General features: G+C 36.4%; 1 protein-coding gene across 19 annotated transcripts in view; it reads right to left on the bottom strand.

Moving 5' to 3' along the window:
* The window catches only part of PHKB (phosphorylase kinase regulatory subunit beta), a 247,382-nt gene that overhangs the window by 97,350 nt on the left and 135,252 nt on the right, over positions 1-14,780 (bottom strand). For all 19 annotated transcript variants that reach the window (XM_035282686.3, XM_035282687.3, XM_078358167.1 and 16 more), the window contains 3 exons: positions 10,143-10,200; positions 9,487-9,564; positions 7,178-7,336 (listed from right to left, as the gene is read on the bottom strand). In XM_035282686.3, coding sequence (XP_035138577.2) covers positions 7,178-7,336; positions 9,487-9,564; positions 10,143-10,200 — 295 coding nt within the window. The remainder of the gene's footprint in view (positions 1-7,177; positions 7,337-9,486; positions 9,565-10,142; positions 10,201-14,780) is intronic.

The following is a 14,780-nucleotide window of genomic DNA, read 5'->3' as shown; positions in this document are numbered from 1 at the left end:
CAGGCTGGTCTCAAACTCCTAACCTCATGATCCACCCAACTCAGCCTCCCAAAATGCTGGGATTACACGTGTGAGCCACTGCGCCCGACCACAAAATCCAACTTCTAAAGTGAGTTTGTGCACTTCTTCATTTTTACTGCATGTAAGCTATACAACATTTCATTCTTGATCTTCAGCTCTAAAACGATCATTCAAAAACAATACTATGCTAAGTTTTGTATAAATGTACCCGTATATAATATTTACTAAAGAAGTTACATACTGAGCAGGGAATCAATGGTTATAAATTTCTTTGCAGCTTTAGGAATATTTCTACATTAGATTTCTATTCTAGGGTACTTTCCAGGCACATATGCAATGTTAATTGAGACAAAATCACCAAAGGATTTTAGTAACTCTTGGAAGATCTTTTCAATAATAATTAAAGTAGTATCAATAGCAGAATAACAAGAAAAAGGGGGAAGAAGAGCAGCAGCAGAGTCTGCCAGAGCCACTGCTGCCTCTGCAGCAGCAGCAATACCCACACAGTTATTAAGCTCCAGGCATTGTTTAAGTATTTCACATATATTCATTCATTAATCCTCACAACAATTTTTTCATTTTTCAGATGATGAATCAGAGACATCTGAGTGTTTCAGCAACTTTCTTGTGGTTAGTATACAGCAAAGCTGAGACACAGTCAGCTTCCAGAGTCAGGGCTCTTAAACACATACTAATCCTGCCCTTTAGGAACCCTGACATTCTACACAACATAGGTGAAAACAATACCAGGAGGAGGAAGAAATAAAAAAGACTATCTAGACATGTTACATTTTTCCTATCTAAATCAGGTTGCATATTACCAATGTTCTCCTTCCTCTCTGAAAAAATATGTCCTTCTTCAAAATTTAAACCAAACCAATAAAAGCAGATATCGACATATAACTTTAATGTATTAATTTCAGTTTAGCTTATGATGCAGGGTTGATTAGTACACTGATATTCTAAATAGGCAGCAAATTATTTCCCTATCTCATTTGTATGATCACTGAGATGTGAAAAAATTTCTAAAACCAACAAGTTTTTAGTCATGCTATAGAAATTAAATTCTATCTTTATTACAGTATTTTATTGTTTATAAATGGTGACAGATAAATTAAGAAATTTTATATCCTTGTAAAGCATAAATGCTAATCTATTAACATTGATAAGAACTGAATAGTTAACCGAGTCTTTCGAAAGCTTCTTTGCATTTCCTTCATATGTCTCTCTTTGTGCCACACTTTTCTATCTAGCTTGATGTTCCCACTTACACCATGTGCTCATCTATAACCTCATAGACTGTATGCTTCTTATACAAGGTGATACCCCAGTACCTAGTACAGCAGCTGGTACCTAGCAGGCACTCTATAGACCTACTAAGCAAAAGAATAAATTAGTGGGTTAGCAAATACAGAAACACTAATTGCCATACTCATTACTTTAATTTCCATAATGGTAAAAGCGATAAATGTTATTAAGAGGTTAAGTTTTTGGCCTCACTTTTTTTTACCCACTGTATTGATTAGTATCATTCAGTGAAACTGGTTTTCTGGTGAAGAGTGACAATCCTGAAAGAACTTATATCCAACCAACTACAGAATATTTAAAATGAAAATCAAAGGATGAGGGTAAGAGGTCAACGGCTTTCCACATTTACAGACCAGCGCCACACCTCTGAGATAACCAAGAATTTTTATAAAATAGAGATATCTGTCTTTAAATCCTAAGAAAATAGGTATTACATTAATTAATATTTATATTTTTTAGGCACAGAAGGTTTATAAAATATACCCTCGGCTTACCACAGCAAAAATTGTCCAGGGTAAAAAGAAAATATTAAGATAAATCTTTGTTTCTTTAATGAAATGATAATTTCAAGAAAATTTAACAGAGCAAGTATTTTTTGGCCATGACACAAAAATTACATAGGACATATTAAAATAGGCTCAGCAGATATTTACAGAGTAAAATTATGTACTTCAAAGCCTAGCTGATTCTCAGCTGTGGTGACACATATTTGTAACACATATATTATGAAATGACCTACTTAAAGAAAAAGAAAATGCAGATCCTTAAGCTCATATTATACCAAAAAATTCCAAGTGTATCTGTGTGCATGCATGCACGCATTTTACTCAACTGATTAACAAGGATGGACCTTCTAAAGTTAAGTGGTAAATTCTACAGCACAAATTAAATAGGAAAACACTGAGTGTGTAAAGATTTTAAGTTCTGAGTGTGTAAAGAGTTTAAGTTTTGCTAATGAAAATATAGGAAAAGCAAAGTTTAAAGGCAAATAAACAAGGGAAATATCAGAGAGGTTTTATACACTTCATATACAAAACATTCTCCTCCAACCTCTCCAAACTACTTTGTTTGGAAATACTGAGCTACGCTTCAAAATGTATTCAAGAGATTTCCAATAAATTTTTTTCTGAAAAAAAAAATATATATATAAAACATTCATGTAGACTGATAAGAAAAACCACAAAACCAAGGTTAATGGGCAAAAAAAATTACTAGACAACTCACAGAAGAGTGACTAAGAAATAAGTTTCTAATAGGATGCAAATGAAAACAAGATGCAATTTATTATCTTATTCAATGTTTTTATTTTTAATAGGAATATTTAATGCCACAGAGGTTACTGGTGAAAACTGCTAAATATTCAAGTTTATCAAAATAATATATATACATATATATATATATATATATTTTTTTTTTTTTTTTTTTGGGAGACAGAGTCTTGCTCTGTCACCCAGGCTGAAGTGCAGTGGTGCAAACTCGGCTCACTGTAACCTCCGCCTCATGGGTTCAAGCAATTTTCCTGCCCCAGCCTCCCGAGTAGCTAGGACTACAGGCACGTGCTACCATGCCCAGCTAATTTTTTGTATTCTTAGTAGAGAGACAGTTTCACTAGGTTAGCCAGGATGGTCTCTCCTGGCCTCGAGATCCACCCACCCCAGCCTCCCAAAGTGCTGGGATTACAGGCATGAGTCACTGTGCCTGGCCAAGAATTTATTTTTTTTAACCATTAATGTTTATTAATGTTTTCAAAATATCCACCCTAAAAAATTCTTGTATTCACCTGCCTTAAATTATATAGTATGTAAAGTTCTAACTTTTAATGGATCAGGATTATGTAATAATACATGAATGCAGATCATCACTATGAATATCTGATGTACAGGTCAAGAAAAGTTAGTTGCATATATGGAGAAGACAAGCCGAAGTCTAGAAGTCAGATTTTTAAAAGCTGATATGTTTGTTTCTAGAAGTCAGATTTTTAAAAGCTGATATGTTTGTTTCTCTTTTTAGGATATATTGAAAAAGAATATATATAAAAGTTATATAATGGCCTTTATAATGGCTATATAATGCTTTTAGAGTAATGTTATCATTAATTTTATGTTATATTTCTTTAGTTTTTTGAATCTCAAAAAAAATTCAATCCAAACATCAAGATTGTCAAGTGATTTTTAATCTTCTTTTTTGAGACAGGGTCTCACTCTCTCACCCAGGCTAGAGTGCAGTGGCATGAACACAGATCCCCTTAGCCTTGACCTCCAGGGCTCAGGTGATCCTCCAGCCTCAGCTACCTGAGTAGCTGGGACTACAGCTGTGCACCACCATGTCTGGGTAATTTTTCTCTACTGTTTGTAGATACAGGTTTTTGCCATGTTACCCAGGCTAGTCACGAACTCCTGGACTCAATCAATCTGCCCACCTCAGCCTCCCCAGATGCTGGGACACAGGCATGACCCACTGTACCCAGCCTCAAGTGATTTTTTTTTTTTTGAGACAGAGTTTCGCTCTTGTTACCCAGGCTGGAGTGCAATGGTGCGATCATGACTCACTGCAACCTCTGCCTCCTGGGTTCAGGCAATTCTCCTGTCTCAGCCTCCTAAGTAGCTGGGATTACAGGCACGCACCACCATGCTGTTTCACCATGTTGACCAGGATGGTCTCGATCTCTTGACCTCGTGATCCACCCACCTCAGCCTCCCAAAGTGCTGGGATTACAGGCGTGAGCCACCACACCCGGCCGCCTCAAGTGATTTTTAACGCAGTAAATACCGTTATGTGATGATGCATAAAGATGTCCCACAAAATTATAATACTGTATCTTCACTATACCTTCACTATGTTTAAATACGTTAGGTACAAAGATACTTAGCATTGTTTTACTACTGTCCACAGTATTCAGTACAGTAACATGCTCTACAAGTTTGTAGTCTAGGAGCTAGGCATGTTTATATATCATATAGGCTAGGTATATATACACACATATATGTATCATATAGGCTAGGTATGTTGTAGGCTAAAAATCACCTAAAGATACAATTCTCAGAATGTGGCCTTACCATTAAGCAATGAATGACTATACTTTTAAGGTTATTTATTTTTGCAAACAGCTAAAAAAGTTACTCTGCTTCCTTTAGACTGGTCTTACATGAATAGTTTCTAAACTTTCTAATTCGAATAACAATTGAAGGTATAACTAATGATCATTTTATTCTAAGACACATCAAATATATCTTAAGGTATGTCTTAGGTGGCTTTAAGTATACATGTTTATAATAAATTTACCAGTTATATAGCAAATACTGATTTTCTCAAAGTATAAGATTTATAAGGAAATACGTGTATAATTAACTTATTTTTTTAAGAACACAGTGGGGACTTCAGGCCTTGGTTCAGGAAATAGCATACTGTGTCTTTCTTTTAACAATAAAATAGAAGTCACATTGTTTTCTGTATAATTATTTACTTAGGCATACATAAAGCAAAGTATTATTAGACTTCACTGAGATACAAACTGGTGTGAATTAGTGAAAGTCGTATATTATGGAGTATTTTTAAAGATTCACTGTCCTATAATTTTCATGTAAGAATAGTAAGCACAATTATTTGCCCGCAAAATGTTGCCAAGAAGATATCCAACTGAGGCTCCTTTAGTGAATAAAGACTTTTTAACTAAATGTATCTGGAATCTTAATGAAAATCTATACAAGTGTGATGGTTCTTTGGGCTAGTATACAATAGTTAAGAGCAACTAAATGATTCAATCTTCTGAGATGTTATTCATCTTAATCAGTTAGTTGTTAACCAGATGACACACAGCGAGGCTAGACTACTAATGAATATGCAATATTTCTTTTTTTCAGCTGGAGATATGTATGTGATTTCACAGTATGCAACATATTTACTGCATGTTCTCATTGCCTTTTCAGAAGATCAGCAGGGAAACGAGAAACTGATTTTCTTTTACAGAAGCCCTGCAGGATTTCCTCCTCGTTTTGGTCATGAAACAGACATGGAGGCATGGCCTGTACTATTTCTGTTCACTCTGGTCTTAACATGAAAAAATACTGTCTTCACTGAAGATCTGTCTACATTCAACACATTTATTTTGGAAAGTTCGATGCGTTTTTATTGATACTATTGTCAATCTTTTTCTTCTTTTAAAGCTCAATTTGCTTATGTAGGTGTGTAGTCGATTCCACCTTCTCAATTCACTAGCTTTGTCAATTTTATCTAGAGGCTCTGCTCAAGCAACATTCTTTCTAGTTGCACTAAACCCAGGCTGGATATATGGCAAAAAGCCATATATCCAGGAGGAAGAAGGTTTTAAATTCATGTCCCAGATCCCAGGTGCCAGGTTTCAGCCTCAGAATCACAGAAAAAAATCCATCATGCTCATTTATAATTTCTAAATGTAGTATATAAAAACTAATAATGTTAAAATTCTTATCCTTACATAAGTTAACTAGTCCTCTACTAAAATATATTTTACTTAGCTGTATCAACAAAGCTTCTTTGTAATTATGCTAGTGAGATGGAAATAACATTCTAACCAGAGATAAACTTCCCAACATGGCTTGATTCTAAGAAAACTCTTTCATGTGTCTTTTCCCCTCCTTTGGAAATTCTAAAAGCAAAGCCTATATAAATAATATCAACTCTTTGTCAAAAAACTGTCCCTTTAAAGGAAAAAAATGTTTCTACATGTTCTTAAATTAGCAATAGGTATATATAGAGACCCAGAAAATAAAATTAGGAAAGGAGCAAATTGAAAACAGCATTAACTTAGTTTTTACTTATTTGGTTAGCTTCTTCCTGCTCTTACATATCATTTATGTGAAGCTCAAATTGGAAATCTGTCCTGTGAAATATTCTTCCCTAATGGAATATTTTTAAAAAACCAAAGATGATTACTCTTATGGCACAAATTTATTAGCATTTATGTAGTAATGCTAGAAATAATAAAAATCATAATGGTATTTTATACAGTAGGCAGCTCTGTTTTTTTTTGTACTTTAGGTTCTGGGGTACATGTACAGATCATGCAGGATTGTTGCATAGGTACATACATGGCAATGTGATTTGCTGCCTCCATCCCGCCATCACCTATATCTGGCATTTCAGTGGGCAGTTCTTTTAGTGCAGGTACAGTATTTATAGTTAGCCTTTTCATAATCTTTTTGCCATAAAGGGATTCTGACTCTAACGTGATAGCCTTTTTTATGTAAATGCTAATAACATTTAAAATTTGAGCAAGGAATGGTGCAGGAAAATGCATAATATTTTTTCTGTGTTTATCAAATTTGTCTTCATTTCAAAGTGTCCAAGAGTGCTATGATTCAGCTCAAGTTGTAGGAGAAGATGAAAAATAATTCCTCAAAGAATTATGAATAATGGTCCTATTAAGCCTCCAACTAAAATTGCCAATATGTATTTATTGGAAAGAAGAGAACTTTGAGATGACCAATACCTTTCGGCCAGTGGCTTACTAAAGGTATGACCAAACATGACTGCTACTGTTTTCTTAAGGCAGAATTTTTAATATATCATATAAAAGTAACTCAAAGTTTCTATAATCTTCTGCAGGAAACCTATATACTAAGCTGAATGCAGCCCCCTAAATGATCACAAATGGTACCCATACCTATTTTGCTTTCTTCCCAGAAACTGTCCATCATCATTCAGTTAAACAGACATATTAATATACCATTAGATACTAAGAAACTCCCCAAAGACCTCTTAAAAGCATGAAACACCACCCAAATCCAACATAAACACCAGCAAAGGCATATTTATTTCCAATAGCTTAATAATAAGGAAAAAAATACCATTCCCAATCTTCTCCACTTACCCAGGAGTTTTGCAATGATATAAAGTGCTTGTCCCCAAAGAAACAGTTTTCCATCACGGCCACAGTTGCTAGGAAATCGTTTTTGACTACCGGGGTTATTTTTTTCATATTCTACAAAGTCAGCTGGTACGTAATAGTACTTTGGTACAACAGGATATCCTATGGAATTTAAAAACAAGTACTTAAAATATAACAAATCTGTATTAGCTCATTATCATGCTACTAATAAAGACATACCGAAGTCTGGGTAATCTATAAAGGAGAGAGTTTTAATGGCCTCAGAGTTCCACATGGCTGGAGAGGCCTCACAATCATGATGGAAGGCAAAGGAAAAGCAAAGGCATGTTTTACATGTTGGGGTGGCAAGAGGGCTTGTGCATTTATAAAACTATCAGATCTCCTGAGACTTACTCACTACCATGAGAACAAAATGGGGGAAACCACCCCCATGATTCAGTTATCTCTACCTGGACCCACCCTTGACATATGGGGATTATTAAAATTCAAGGTGAGCTTTGGGTGGGAACACAGCCAAATCATACAAAATTAGTGTCTTTTCCAAAATTTCCCTTCAAGACACTGTAACAATTAGAAAGCAGGGAGAGAGAATTGTTGTATAGAAGGCAACAGATTTGATAAGATATAGAAAGCTGGATAGTCTGGTTCTTTTCTGATATTGTCAGTGAAAATCATGGAGAAAAGATTGACTTTAAAACACTAATTCAACAGCAGGTTGTTATTCTTTGGCTAACAATGAGTACATAATCTCCCTCAACAACATTTAATTTTAATACTTCTAAATGAATCAACAAATATACAGTATGCAAATATTTAGAGCCACAGAAGAAGCTATTTTTAACAGGATTAGTCTGTAGAAGCTTTACAAATGAGTTACTGTGTAATCTTAAATGAAGAATTATAACTCTGAGCCATTGCTAGAGCAAAGAAATCCCCATTTAAGCATTAAGCCCATTACCTACCATTCAATATCACGGAAGAGAAAAAGGCACCCTCCCCAGTGACCATTTAAAACTGGGTTGGTAGAAACTAAAATTATTATTTAAGAGTAGAATCTTTGTGGATAATATAATGGGAAAATAATCAATCTAGGTAGGATGCTACAGAAGACTTTTTGCCATATTAGCCTGTAGTGAACGTAATTTTTTCAATAAAATTGCAGAGATTTCCCTAAAATTTTGCTTCCTTACATATCAAACAATCAACAATAATATTTGTGTCTAAAATCAGTAAGAAGGTCTATGATATACAGAGAATACTTTGAACATCACTCTCTGAACATGATGAAGCCTGAAGTACTTTAAACTACTACACCTCAATGCATCAATGATCTAACACGAAATATTAAAAGATCTGCTTCAAAGGATTTCAAATATTACATGCATTACAAAATTCAATACATTATTTCTCACATTGGACAAGTGATCATTTGTAGCATAAAGACAAAAACAGCTTTTAAAAATTAATATTCACTTTGAATTCAATGTTTATCCATAAACTTTTCACAACTTTTAATATTACAAGCATGTGAGTGAGCATATAATATGAAGTATTTACTCTGAGATATCTGAAAGAATATTACAAACTTCATGTGAGATAGGAATGGGGCCCAGTGCTGTGATTGTCAGTACTTTCAAGATCCCAAAGTCATCTAGAAAATCTCATCCAGAATTCCTTCGAAAATTCAAGTTAAACAGAAAATTCAGTTATGTCTTTTGAGGGTCCCTACCGATGTCTGACTGAAACCAATATACCCTGATTTCTAAGACTGGGCCTTCTGACCATTTCTAAAATATTAAACCCATCCTCAAAGGTTGACATTTTAGCACTATGGCAGACATTCAAAATACAATGCTAAGGACCCTAGAAAAAAACTCCAAAGAGGGGGTCCAGAATATTCTCGGCAATTCTAGTGCCTTAGACAAGGGCAGAACCTCTCCAGGTATCCCTCTGCAGAGGCGGCACTCATCTGACGATACCATTTTTGGTGACCTGGATAAAAACTAGTCACTTTCTATTACTGTCACACTTACAGAGTAATGAAATTACATAGTAAATAACAGATGAAGGAACTCAGTCCACCTGACGAACTATTTTGAAATGACTATAGCCATACCTACCTAGATTCATCTCCATCTTTGTTTTGGTTAATCTTCTTTCTGATTTCATTTCAGGGACCAATCATTTTTTTCAATTTAATATAAGTTATTGTGTTTTACAAAGGGCTTATACATTTCAAATAAATATTAAAGAAATGTTGGTTGGAAGAATTTCTTAAAAATAAACTATACCTTCTGTGGTCTGATGAAGTACTGGAGTCAAAAGATTCTGATATTCCTGTACTTGCTCAGGATTGCCTCTAAAAACTCCTAAAATATAAAATACAAAATACAATAGCAGCTGAGCTCAATAAGCATTCAAAAATTTTACCTTAGAAACAATCTATTAGCCCAGTTACAATTATTTTAGCAATTTTCTATGCAAATGGTAAAATTAAAATGGAAAAAAGTAATGCAAATCTGTATGATACTTTTCCAAGAAACTGGTTTTAGAAAGTCATGTTAGCACTTATAATTGAAAACTGAATTTTAATTGAACTTTCCCTATTCCTAAGTATAAATGTTACAGACATTCACATTATGATGGATTATGGTATTACTGATTTCTACTAATAAAGATTTTTCTTTGTAAATATGAATAATATATATGGTATCATTTTTTAAATGCTTCAGAGTGTTTTTTTAATTCTTTAAAAGATTTAGCATTCACTCAGAAAGAAAGGAGCAGGCATACACAAATGCAGGGCAATTCACATCACTGAAGTGCAGACTATTTTTATACCTGAAAGGAGTCATATTTCACTTCTGCTCTTCTTTAAATCACTTAAATTCTATAGCTTAAATTTCAGGAAAAAGCTTGCTTAAATTTCAGGAAAAAGCTCACTTACCATCAATCATCATATAGAGGAAAAATATGGGAAATTCACATTCAATGCCATCAAATAGCTAAAACAGAAAATAAAACATTAAATTTTTCACTAACAATTATTATTATTTTGAGACAAGATCTTACTCTGTTGTCCAGGCTGTAGTATAGTGGCACAATCATGGCTCACTGCAGCCTTGCCCTCCTGGGCTCAAACAATCCTTTCTCCTGCCTCAGACTCCCAAATTGCTGGGACTATAGACACATACCACTATATCTGGCTATCTCTCTGTCTCTCTGTCTCTCTTTTTCTCAGAGATGTAATCTCCTCCCTATCTTTCTCAGGCTGGTCAAACTCCTGGTCTCAAGAGATCCTCTTATCTTGGTCTCCCAAAGGGCTGGGTTTACAGGTGTGAGCCACTGTGCCCAGTCACTAACAATTAAATTAGAAGAACTATAGTCAGGCAATATATCAAAGATTTGTATAGCAATAAGGTGAACTGATTTTGTAAGCAGTTTCCTTGTTTTTTCTTAAAAAAAATTTTCCTCAAGTTTTATTATTCAAAAGCTCAGTCATTCAGTCCATCAAATTGCAATCCTTCAATAAATCTTTACTGAACACTTACTAATGCCTGGAACCAAACAGACAGAGAACTACTAAGACAAAAGATAGGGAACTTCCCTTAAAGGCTACAGCCTAGTGGGGGAGGCCAGCATGTAAATAAACAACTATTATGCAGTAGGAAATATCTACACATGGTATGTCAGGCTCATAGTGGGTGAAACACCTGAGTCTGCCTTGAGTCAGGGAAGGTTTATAGAAAGAAGATGTTTCAGCTAACGCCAGATGGACTTCACTGGGGAGATGAGCTAAGGTAACTCAAGGCAAAGGAAATATCAGTTACAAACCACAGATGCACAGAAGTACAAAGTATGTTAAAGAACCACCAGTAATTCAGTATTTCTGGAATAAACAAGGAAGAAGTAGTGAAAACCAATAGAAGGGTCAGGCCAGCCAGATAAGGAAGGGCCTTGCAGGTCATGCTAAGTGGCTAAGACTTTGGAAATAAAAAAGAACCACAGGTGAACACTGAGCAGGATCAGATTTACTCATATTTACTTGCCAGACTGAGCAGCTGGTAATACTGAAGAGAGTTATAGGGCAAGAAACAGGACCAGCTGGAAGATTGCTGGAGCAAAATCCAAAGAGAAAAAACAACAGCCTAAACTGAGGTTTCTCAAGTTGGGTACTACTGACATTGTTACCAAATAAGTCTTTGTTGTTGGGCGGTCCTGTGTGGTGCAGAATGTTTAGCAGCATCCCTAGTATCTACCTTCTAGATGTCAGTAGTACAGGACAACCCAAAATGTCTGCAGACATTATCAAATATCCCCTGGGGGGCAAAATCACTCCAAAAGCACTGGACTAAACCAGGGAGTAATAGAGAGGAAGAAACAGAATTTTAGGATTTTTAGGAGGCTAAATCTGCCAGCCTTGGTGATTGACAAAGGAAGATGGGTGAGAAGGAAGTGCCTAGAATGACTCTCAAGTATAGGACTTGAGCACAGGAGTGGAAGCTGAATACAGGCAGACTGTAGGACATCTAATCGAGGATGTTCACAAGGCAGCTGCACACAGGGGTCAGGCACTCGAGGAGAGGTATGAGTTAGAGATGGACATCTGAGGTTGATAGCTATAGCTGAAGCTGAGAGTTCACAGCCAGAATGAAGAGAGACTAGGGCTGTGGATGGACCCCAGGAGAACAGCAGTGTTCAAGAGGAGGCAGAAGAAGAGAAACCTGCAAAGGAGACTAAAGTGAGAGAAGTAGAGAATTAAGAATGGGGTCACAGCAAATGGAGACTGTTCCAACAAAGAAGATTCAGCAAAGACACTCAAATGCCAAGAAGTTCTATGAAACAAGATCAGAAAAGCATCCACTCTGACTCAGGGTTGTAAATGGACTGAAGCCTGTACAGCTAATGGGGAATGCTCGGAAGAAATCCAGTCTGTAAGGGGAAAGAGTAAGAGGGAAACAAACAAGAAACACCAATAGACGCCATGCTTTTCAGACGTGCGGCACAAAGAGAAAGAGAATGGAGTTGGACAGGGAAAGGGCTGAGGAAGGATTTTGTTTGGTTTCTTAATAATAAACATCAATGGGCTTAATGAGGAAAAAAGCTAATTTAAGTTGGGGAAACAAGACAGAGAAGGTAGAAGTGGGGAAAATGAGGAGAACAAAGAAAGAGAAATGGATATCCTTCTATCACAGAAGAAAACAAGTGACGGTATCAAAAAAGTAAAAGAGAACAGGATGGGGTATACTCAGGATGGGTTAGCCTTAGAAAGAACAGAGAACTCCTTCTGCGAGGCAAGAGAGATGGAGGTAAGCATGGATGAGGGAAAGACACATTGGAGGAGGCCATAAAGAAATGAAAGGCTAACAAGTAGGAAATAAAAAGGAAAGTCTGCCAATTTGAGTACAAATTGAAAAAAGCTGGAAAAGCCTTCATGGGGAGTTCCTGGCAGAGTCAGATAGCAGGACTAACAAGAACTGACAGCAGTGATGAGGCTGAATCAAGACAGATCTCCTGACTGTGGGGCAGCTCCTATCCACGGTGCTGTGGCTTTCCTTGGTGGTGCTCAGCAGCAGGTGCAAAAGTAGAGAAAGCTTGCTGTATGGATTCAAAGTTGGAAGTGTGCAAGGTGGTAGATGCAGGTGGTCCAATTCAAATGTAAGTGCCATACATTGGCACAGAAAATGTATTAAATAGGAAAGAAACACTTGAAGGTGTTTAAGAGATAAATGGATCTTCTGGTCCAACCTAACAGATTGTAACGCTGCCAACACTACTGAAAATTTCAAAAGTGTACACAATAAAATGGTTTCCAACTGACAGTCAACTGTGAAATTAAATAAAATAAAGCTGGGTTGTACTGGTGTATGCTGGTAGTCCCAGCTATTTGGGAGGCTGAGGTGGGAGAATCACTTGAGTCCTAGAGTTCCAGTCCAGCCTGGGCAACATGGTGGGATCTGGTCGCTATTTAAAACAAAAAGAAAAGAAGTTAAATAAAATGATAAATAGCTTGTTTAGCTTTCCTGCAAACATGTATATTAAATTTTAAAACAGTATGTTAATTGCCAAACAACTTAAAAGGTATAATGTTGCCTACACATTTTCTATATACAGATTTCTATATACTTACCTGCCTTCAGTGAGTGATCCAGTTATGCCCACACATACAAAATACCTTTCAATACACTACATTAAAGCAAAGTCCTCAGCAATGTGCATGACTTCTTACTTTTTTGGGGTGATATTTTCTAGATGACTTAAAAGTAGCTAGTATAAACCTACATATATAGTGGTGTATGTGTGTGTGTGTGTGTGTGTGTGTGTGTGTTTCAAAATACAAAATATTTTAAAACTAAACATTTAGAGGACTATATTTTAAAAGAAAGTGTCTAAATGAAACAGATAAAGGAAGACAGAATTGCACATCAGTTTCAATAAAAGAATTTCCTTAATAGATTGAAAGATATATAACAAACAGATATTTAATATTATGTAAGACAAATAGTATGGATCAGGCAGGCACAGGACTAAAAATGCAATAGAAAAACTATTCACCCAATAAATCAACATGGCCCAATATTAGCAAATACCTCACTGGTAATAAGAGCTAGCACTTACTGAGCATTCATTTAGTGTCAAGCACTATTCTAAGCACTTTTTTTGTAAGTTATTTAATCCTCATAAGAACCTCAGGATATAGGTACTATTATTATTTTACCAAGGAAAACAATTAAACACAGAGAGAGGTTAATTAACTAGCCCACGGCCACATAGCTAGTAAGTACCAGAGCCAGAATTCAAACCCAATAGTCAGTCTCTCGAACCTGTGCTTTTAACTGCTCTGGTATACTATTAACATGGAATATTTTGGGTGGATCCAAGATGGCCAAATAGGAACAGCTCTGGAGTGCAGTTCCCAGTGAGAACAACGCAGAGGGTGAGTGATCACCACATTTCCAAACAAGTTTTTACTGCCCACAGACCAGGAGATTCCCAGGCTAAAAAGTGTCACAAGTTTCCAGCACAGCTGTATCAACCGGCACTGTGGGTTTCCACAAAAAAACTCACATAAATATGGGCGGTTGTTTCAACTGGTGCCTGGAATGCCTGGAATACAGAGCCACCCATTCAACTGAAGAAAAGGGGGCTGAAACAGGAAGCCAGGTGATCTGGCTAAGTGGGTCCCACCCCTATAAAGACCAGCAATCTGAAACATTCTGGATTGAGAATTTTGCAGCAAGCTCAGCTGGACCCAGGATGGTCTAGCTTGGTGGGGGGAAGGGCATCAGCCCTTACCAATGGATCTGCCATTACTGAGGCAGTCCGCCATTACTGAAGGCAGACCACCATTACCAAGGCAGTGCTAACTGAATCTCTGTGAAAAAACCGCAAGAAAGTTCACAAAGAAGCTGGGCAGAGCCCACAGCAGTTCAGGAATGCCTCTACTGGCAGACTGTGACTAGACTACCTTCTTGCTGGGCAGGACATCTCTGAACAAAGGCAGCAGCATGTCAGGAACTTATAAATAAAGCCCCACCTTCCCAGGACAGAGCACCTGAAAAAAAAGGCGCCTATGAGTTCCGCT

This window comes from Callithrix jacchus, chromosome 20 (assembly GCF_049354715.1).
Source record: "Callithrix jacchus isolate 240 chromosome 20, calJac240_pri, whole genome shotgun sequence".
Lineage (NCBI taxonomy): Eukaryota > Metazoa > Chordata > Mammalia > Primates > Cebidae > Callithrix > Callithrix jacchus.
The sequence above is the reverse complement of the archived record's forward strand: the minus strand, read 5'-3'. Positions and strand labels throughout refer to the sequence as shown.